Source organism: Orycteropus afer, unplaced genomic scaffold (assembly GCF_000298275.1).
Source record: "Orycteropus afer afer isolate SDZICR_OR568_19922 unplaced genomic scaffold, OryAfe1.0 scaffold00245, whole genome shotgun sequence".
NCBI lineage: Eukaryota > Metazoa > Chordata > Mammalia > Tubulidentata > Orycteropodidae > Orycteropus > Orycteropus afer.
This window is the reverse complement of record NW_006921832.1, coordinates 2,859,302-2,868,050: the sequence shown is the minus strand read 5'-3', so window position 1 is coordinate 2,868,050 and position 8,749 is coordinate 2,859,302. Positions and strand designations below refer to the sequence as shown.

At 37.8% G+C, this 8,749-nt stretch overlaps 1 protein-coding gene across 1 annotated transcript in view; it reads left to right on the top strand.

Moving 5' to 3' along the window:
• SNX4 (sorting nexin 4) overlaps positions 1-8,749 on the top strand; it is a 117,232-nt gene that overhangs the window by 106,214 nt on the left and 2,269 nt on the right. Inside the window, exons 11-13 of the mRNA XM_007949387.2 lie at positions 875-974; positions 3,480-3,625; positions 8,142-8,256. Coding sequence (XP_007947578.1) covers positions 875-974; positions 3,480-3,625; positions 8,142-8,256 — 361 coding nt within the window. The remainder of the gene's footprint in view (positions 1-874; positions 975-3,479; positions 3,626-8,141; positions 8,257-8,749) is intronic.

The window sequence follows — 8,749 nt, the reverse complement described above, 5'->3', positions numbered from 1 at the left end:
ATGAAAAAGCACATAACAAAAATGACAGCAACAAATTCATGTTTGCTGATAATTACATATCTGGCAAGGGACTTATCTCTAAGATATATAGCAGAAGAGTGAATGACCAAACTATAGTACAAACACATAATGGAAGGCTGTGCAGTACTGAAGAATAATGTAGAGTCTGCAAAACATTGCATGATATGGATGGACATATTGCTGAGGACATTATGCTGAGTGAAATAAGTCAGTCACAGAAGGACAAATATAGTATTAGTTCGTTGTTGTGGAGGGTCAAGGAAAGGTTTATATATGGAGGGAAACGTTTCTTTGTTGGTTGCCAGAGGTGAGAGGGGAAAGGAGGGAACACTGCAAAAAAAAAAAAAAAAAAAAATGCATTGCCCCATGTCACTTTAGTTTTGTATATTTCACTGTACATTTCAATAAAATGCATTTAAAAAAATTACGAGCATCAATTACTTATATAATAATAAAAATGAATAGACATTTCTAAATGTCTAAATTTGAACAGTGTTCAAATTGTTCCTTACAGTCACCTTCACTTGCTGCACCTGAAGGTTTTAAGTCATTGAAAAGGCTTCAGCTTTTTCTTGCACTAAACTAAAAAGTGCAAGAAAAAAGCTGTGGGACATTCTTTGAATGAATACTAAATTTGCAGATTACAGCATTAATTCCTGTGTTAAAATCTTTTTTACATATGTGATAATGGTATATTTATTTTCTGAAATGATGCAAGTATTTATAGAATAGTCTTTTCAAGTGTTAACTGAATGTTGTCATCCCACCCCATGTTAAAAAAAAAGATTAATACATCTTTAAAAAGAAGCCAAAAAATTAAATGGCAGCACATTTTTTTTTTTTCCATCCCTAGGGCTGTGTGCAGGAAACATGAGCTTATGCAGTATGATTTGGAGATGGCCGCTCAAGACTTAGCATCCAAGAAGCAGCAGTGTGAGGAATTGGCAACTGGGGTGAGTGTTTTTCCATTTAGCCCTTCAAGTCTCTGTTTTATTATAGAAAAACATGTGGAATAAGATTTACTTGTAATACTCAGGCTGCTCATGGCTTTTACAGGGAAATAATTTGCAGGTGGCTTTTTAATTCTTGGGGTTGTGATCTTGGTGTAAAAAAATGTAAGCTATTAAAACCTGGTATGGTCCAGGCAGTCCTTGGGTTGTGAACATCTGACTTAGGACAGCTCCTAAAGCCCTGTAATGTTATATAAATTCACCCTCACTTTAACAAAGGACTGAACTAACCCCTACTGGCAACAGATTGTTCCTTACAATCACCTTCACTTGCTGCACCTGAAGGTTTTAAGTCATTGAAAAGGCTTCAGCTTTTTCTTGCACTAAACTGAAAAGCAAACTCACTACCATCAAGTCTATTCTGACTCATAGCGACTCCCTTTGGATTTCTGAGGCAGTAAATCTTTACAGAAATATATTGCCCAGTCTGCCGTCCATGGAGTGGCTGGTGGATTTGAACCGCCAACCTTCTGGTTAGCAGTCATATGCCTTAGGCACTACACCACCAGAGCTCCTTTCCTTGCACTAAAGTAAGGGTAAATAAGAACCATATGTACCTGTTCCAACTTACCTACAAATTTGACTTAAAGACACACTTAGGAATGAATCTTGTTCATAACATGGGAACTTCCTGTATAGTATTGTAAGAAATTTTTGCCAATATTGCCCTATGTAATGAATGCCTTCTAATTTGTGATTAAGTCCAAGTGAGAAAGCATTCTTTGGGATTGAAATAATGAGCCTTGTCAGGTTTAATTGGCAAGCTATTTTATAGAAGATTTTGTTTACTTTGAAAAGCCTTTACCAGTTAGATTACTGCATCTCTCCTAATATGGAGCTTTTTGTATGCTTTATTCTTTGATGTTACATTGAGTACTTGTGAAGAAAATTTCTAATCTTAGTGCATAAGACTTAGATGTTCTTACAGTCAGCTTTGTACTGTCCAACTCTTCCATAGGAATAAATTAGTTATCTTGGTGAGAGCACATATTCCAGAAGTAGAGAAGCAATGCCAGTGCTACCATGTGTTTATCCATCCCTTCATACATAAAATATTTTAGGGGTCTCGTGGGACAACCTAGTTAGCACAACATAGTTTATAAAGATAATGTTCTACATCCTAGTTTGGTGAATAGCATCTGGTGTCTTAAAAGCTTGTGAGTGGACATCTAATATACATCTATTGGTCTGGACTCATTTGGAGCAAAAGGGAAAGAAGGAAATCAGAGACCTAAAGGAGAAAGTAGTCTTTGGGACCAATAGCCCACACGAGCCATCTCTTCTAACCTAAGACCAGAAGATGCCTGGCTACCACTACCTCCTGTTCCTGTTCTGATCAGGAACACAATAGAAGGTCCTGGATAGAATGGGAGAAAAATGTAGAACAGCATTCAAATCCCTAAAAAAGGCCAGACCTACTGGACCAATACAGACTAGAGGACCCTCCCAAGACTATCATCCTAAGACAGACACCCTTTGAACTTGGCACTGAAGCTACTCATGGAGGTGAACTTTCAGCCAGATATTAGATTGGCTTATAAAATAAACAGTATCACCCATGAGTATTGTGCTGCCTTGAACAATTAACTATATATTAGTCCAATAGTCAACATTTTCCCAAAAGCAAAAATAAGGAGGGGAAGGGAAGCTAGATCAATGGAAATAGAATAAACAGAATGGAAATAATGAGAATGCTGACACATTGTAAAAATCCCATAACCAATGTTATGGAAGAATTTATATAAAAATTGTTAAATGGGCACCTAATTTGCTGTGTAAACTTTCATCTAAAACACAATAATTTTTTTTTCAGTGCTTTCGCAGGGAACCAGAGTTCTTACTTAAGGGGTACTGAGTTTCTATTAAGGGTCATGAACATATTTGGAAATAGACAGTAGTGATAGTTGCACAATATGATGACTAATTAACGTCACTGAATCGTATACATAAAAATAGTTGAAATGGCGAATGTTTTGTTAAATTTATTTGACCACAATAATTTTTTTTAAGTGCTTTAAGTTTATAAAGTGCTTTTTACATAGGTTACCTACTTGATATATTTTGGAAACATTGTAGATGTATCTTGGAAAAGACCTATAACCATGAAAGGTGTAGAGTGTTCCCTGTTTTATTTTAAAACTCAATAGAAATTCCAAGGCCATATTCTGAGAGCTTGGTTCTCCACTACACATGAAGGGGAAAAAATGTTTTCTTCAATAAACTATGTCATAGAGTAATTAAATATGACCACCAGTATAGAGTAAGAAATAACTTGTCCAGTGCTTCACCTAGAAGTTTTCTGTTCAGTTTAGAAGTCGGTTTGAATTGTTGTTTATCCTTTTTGACTACTCTGTATTATTTCAGAGTTAGAAATTGTATTCGGAATCTCTTGGTTGTACTTAAGTCTGAACTAGGGAAAAGGGTCAAATGTTTTCTATTTCTTTTCAGACTGTGAGAACATTCTCTTTGAAGGGAATGACTACCAAGCTCTTTGGTCAAGAAACTCCAGAGCAGAGAGAAGCCAGAATAAAAGTGCTAGAAGAACAGATAAATGAAGGAGAACAACAGCTCAAGTGTAAAAATCTGGAAGGCAGGTAAAAATGCTGAAATGTTTAACAAAGCTGGACTTGCAAACCACATGGCCAAAAACCAGGAAAAAAAAAATCACTGCCATCGAGGCGGTATCACTATGGAAGTAGATTGCCCAATCTTCCTTCCAAGGAGTTTGAACCACCAGCCTTCTGGTTATCAAATGCCTTAGATACTACGCCACCGGAGCTCCTGACTGCGTGGCAAGTTATTATTTTTTATTTATAATGATCCCCAGCTTTATTGGTACCCCTAGGTAGAACTGTTCTAAAATTCAGTGATTACATTCCTAAGAAACTCTGAGTTACCAAAAGTCATATTACAGAAATAGTTGTTTTAGTGGGCTAAAGAGGGTTTCTATTTCATAATACTATTTTTCTGTACTTTTCATGGTTTCTGTCCTTTGCACATTCCCTCTGCCTTATTTCCTCCCCATTAAACAAACCCTGATCATTCTTCAGGGGTCAGCTCCTGAAACCTCTTACAGTGTCATGTTACCACATACATGCTTGGTTCATTGAGGGGTTGGTTGCCTTTGTGACTATCCCAAAGTCAGTAGCCACATCTTTTTCATCTTTTTTTGTCCCAACAGCTTGCATAGGTTTGGCATCAACAAATATACATACAAATTTAATTCTCAAAGATCTTATATCCCCAGCTTGTTTTCCTTATTGTTGCTTTCATCTGATAGTTAGTGAGCAGACCAAGGTAGATCAGAATGTATCATTAGTGTGTGAGGTTGTTTTGTTAATATTTAGAACCATTGTTATTGTTAGGTTCTGTAGACTCAGGTCAGACTCATGATGACCCTATGTACAACAGAATAAAACACTGCCTGATCCTGCCCCATCCTCACAATGCTTGCTATACCTGAACCCATTGTTGCAGCCACTGTGTCCATCCATCTTGTTAATGGTCTTCTCCTTTTTCTGTGACCTTCTGCTTTACCAAGCGTGATATCCTTCTGCAGGGAATGGTCCCTTCTGACAGTATGACCAAAGTAGATGAGATGAAGTCTGGCCATTCTCACTTCCAAGGAACATTCTGGCTGCACTTCCTCCAGGACAGATTTGTTCATTCTTCTGGCAGTCCATGGTGTTTTCAGTATTCTTCACTAACACCACAACTCAAAAGCATCAACTTTTCTGTGGTGTCCCTTATTCATTGTCCAGCTTTCACATGCATATAAGGTGATAGAAAATACCATAGTGTGGGTTAGGCACACCTTAGTCTTCAAAGTGACATCTTTGCTTCTTAACTTTAAAGAGGTCTTTTGCAGCACATTTGCCCAGTGCAGTATGATATCTGATTTCTTGACTCTTGCTTCCATGGGTGTTAATTGTGGATCCACATAAAATGAAATTGCTGACAACTTCTGTCATCTCTACTTAAGATGTTGCTTACTGGTCTAGTTGTGAGGATTTTTGTTTTCTTTATGTTGAGGTGTAATCCATACTGAAGACTGTAGTCTTTGATCTTAATGAGTAAGTGTTTTGGGTCATCTTCACTTTCACAAGCAAGGTTGTATCATCTGCATATCGCAGGTTGTAAGGAGACTTCCTCTAACCCTGATGCCGTGGTCTTTATATAGTCCAGCCTCTTAGATTATTTGTTCAGCATAGAGATTGAATAAGTATAGTGAAAGATTACAACTCTGATGCAAACGTTTCCTGATTTTAAACCATGTAGTATCCTTGTGTTCTGTTCAAGTGATAGCCTCCTGGTCTATATACAGGTTCCTCATGAGCACAAGTATTGTGAAATTCCTATTTCTTCACAATGTTGTCCATAAGACACAGCAATGGAAGTTCCCTGTCAATATACAAAACCGGTGCAACCGGTTTTGAATTAAATGCAGCAAATTTTACTTGTGTATGGTATTAATGATATTGTTCGATAATTTCCATTTTCTTTGGGATCACTTTTCTTTGGAATGGGCACAAATGTGGATCTCTTCAGGCAGTCGTCTAGGTGGCTGTCTTCCAGATTTCTTGATATAAAAGAGTAAGCACCTATAGTGCTACATCCATTTGTTGAAACATATCAGTTGAGTAGCGTAGTGCCTAAGGCACTTGACTGCTAACCAGAAGGCTGGCAGTTCAAACCCACCATCCACTCCTTGGAAGGAAGGTTGGGCAATCTACTTCTGTAGTGATACCGCCCTGGAAACCCAAGGAGGGGTCGCTATGAGTCAGGTTCAACTTGACGGCAAATAACAACAAATCAATTGATATTCCATCACTTCCTGTTGTCTTGTTTTTCACCAGTTCTTCAGTGCAGCTTAGACTTCTTCCTTTGTTGCCATTGGTTCTTGATCATATGCTACCTCTTGAAATGGTTGAATGTTGACTAGTTCTTTTAGGTGTAGTGACTGTATTCCTTCCATCTTCTTTTGATGTTTCCTGCATCATTCAGTATTTTCCCCATGGAATCCTTCAATATTGCAACTTGAGGCTTGAATTTTTTTTTTTTTTTTACTTCAGTTCTTTGAGCTTGAAAAATGCCAAGCATTCTTCCCTTTTGGTTTTCTAACTCCAGGTCTCTGCATGTTTCGTTGTAATACTCTACTTTGTCTTCTCGAGCCCCCTTTGAAATCTTCTGTTCAGCTCTTTTATTTCATTATTTCTTCCATTCACATTAGCTACTCTCCTTTTAAGAGCAAGTTTCAGAGTCTCTTCTGACATCCAATTTGGTCTTTTCTTCCTTTTCCTGTTTTTTAATGACCCTTTACTTTCTTCATCTGTGACGTTCTTGATGTCATTCCACAACTTGTCTGGTCTTCAGTCATTGGTGTTCAGTGGATCAAATCTACTCTTCAGATGGTCTCTAAATTCTGGTGGAATATAATACAGGTCATATTTTGGCTCTTGTGGACTTGTTTTAATTTTCCTCAGCCTCAACTTGAACTTGCAATTAATGGTTTGTTCCACAGTCACCTCTTGGCCTTGTTTTGATTGATGATACTGAGCTTTTCATATCACCTCTTTCCACAGATATAGTCGATCTGATTCCTGTGTATTCCACTTGGCAACATCCAAATGTATAGTCACCGTTTATGTTGTTGATAAAAGATACTGGAATGATTAAGTCATTGGTCTTGCAAAATTCTATCATACAATCTCCAGAGTCATTTCTGTCACCAAGGCCGTATTTTCCAGTTACCAATGCTTCTTCTTTGTTTCCAACTTTCACATTTCAATCACCAGTAATTATCAGTACATCTTGATTGCATGTTTGGTCAATTTCACACTGCAGAAGTTGGTAATAATCTTCAATTTCTTCATCTTTGGCTCTAGTGGTTGGTACATAAATTTTAATTATAGTCATATTAACTGGGCTTCCATGTAGGCATATGGATATTATCCTGTCTCTGACAGCATTATACTTCCAATGAATGGGACACCATTCCTCTTCAATTTGTCATTCCTGGCATAATAGACCATATGATTGTTTGATTCAAAATGGCCAAAACCAGTCCATTTCTGCTCACTGTTGCCTAGGGTATCAATCTTTGTGCACTCCAGTTCATTTTTGGCAACTTCCAATTTTCCCAGATTCGTACTTCATACATTCCACATTCCTAATTATTGATGAATGTTTGCAGCTGTTTGCTCCCATTTGAGTCATGCCTCATCAGCAAAGTAAAGTCCAGAAAGCTTTACCCCACCCACATCATTAAGGTCAACTCTACTTTGAGGAGGCAGCTCTTCCCCAGTTGTTTTTGAATGCCTTCCGACCTGAGGGGCTCCTCTTCCAGCTCTATACCAGACAGTGTTTCAGGTCTATTCATAAAGTTTTCCAGTAACAGATAGCGTTTCACAGCTATTCATAAGGTTTTCAGTGGCCAGTTTTTTCAAAAGTGGATGGCCCCATCCGTCTTCCCAGTCTGTCTGAGTCTGAAAGCTCTGTTGAAACCTGTCCACCCTGGGTGAGCCTGCTGGTATTTGAAATACCAATGGCATAGCTTCTAGACTCACAACAGCACGCAAGCCACCACCGTACCATAAACTGACAGACGAGTGGTGGTCAGAACCATTGGCACCCAATAAGTCAAAGTAAATTTTCACAAATAGAGCTAAAAAGATAAATGCTTCTTAGAATTTTTAAAACTCTAATTACCATTTAAAACAAGTACATGATAAATAAATGTGCTTCATAATCCTTCTTGTCATAAAGATAAATGTTTTCCTATGACCCCATGAAGGCACTTCATATGCTATCTGTTAGGCCTGTGAACTGGTTCAGGGAGCCATCTACATCTGTTTTAAGGAAATAATTTAAATGTAGAATCCTTGTGGCAAAAACATAAATTTTAAAACTGTAGAAGACTATATTACTGTCTTTCTGCTTTTTCCCCATTATTAATGTTTTTAAGATGAGGGATAAATTAAAAAAGAACTGTGTTTTATAAACAATAGCTTTTCTTTGTATGAAGACAGTTAAAAACCAACTCAAATGAGAAGCAGTTATTTGAATTTTTAATTTAAATAAGAATAATAATGACTGTACCTTTTATTTCAGAGAATTTGTGAAAAATGCTTGGGCTGATATTGAACGCTTCAAAGAACAAAAGAACCATGATTTAAAGGAGGCCCTCATCAGCTATGCAGTCATGCAGATCAGTATGTGCAAAAAGGTAGGTCTGGTTCATTGAACATAGAGTTATATTCAGAAGGGCTGACAAATTTCTTTAAGGCTTATTTGGACCAAAAAATTAATTATTTTCATTTTTTGAAAGAAGTGTTAGAATCAAAATGTTACTGAGTCTCCACTCATCTAAAGTTCCAAGTTTGTATGCCACCTTGATAATATGGTATTCTTGGAAAAGGCAATTGCTTGAACAGTTTCTCTCAGAAAGATCAGCACAAGGCTGGTCCCCATGAGGCGGAGGTTAAAGATGTTCCAAATGTCCAAACTACCGTGCCACTCCATCATTTCAGACATTAACTCCTTCTCCTCCTCCCAGTAATTTCCCCCATCTTAGGGTTCTGTATTTTGCTGTAATGCCTCACAGAACTCACAGACACCCAAGGGTTCGTCTCACGTAGTGGTGGTGGAGGCTGGCAGGCTGGCAAGTCCCAGGTCCATGAGTGGGTCTGGAGGATCCTCCCAACTCTCGGGGTTTGATG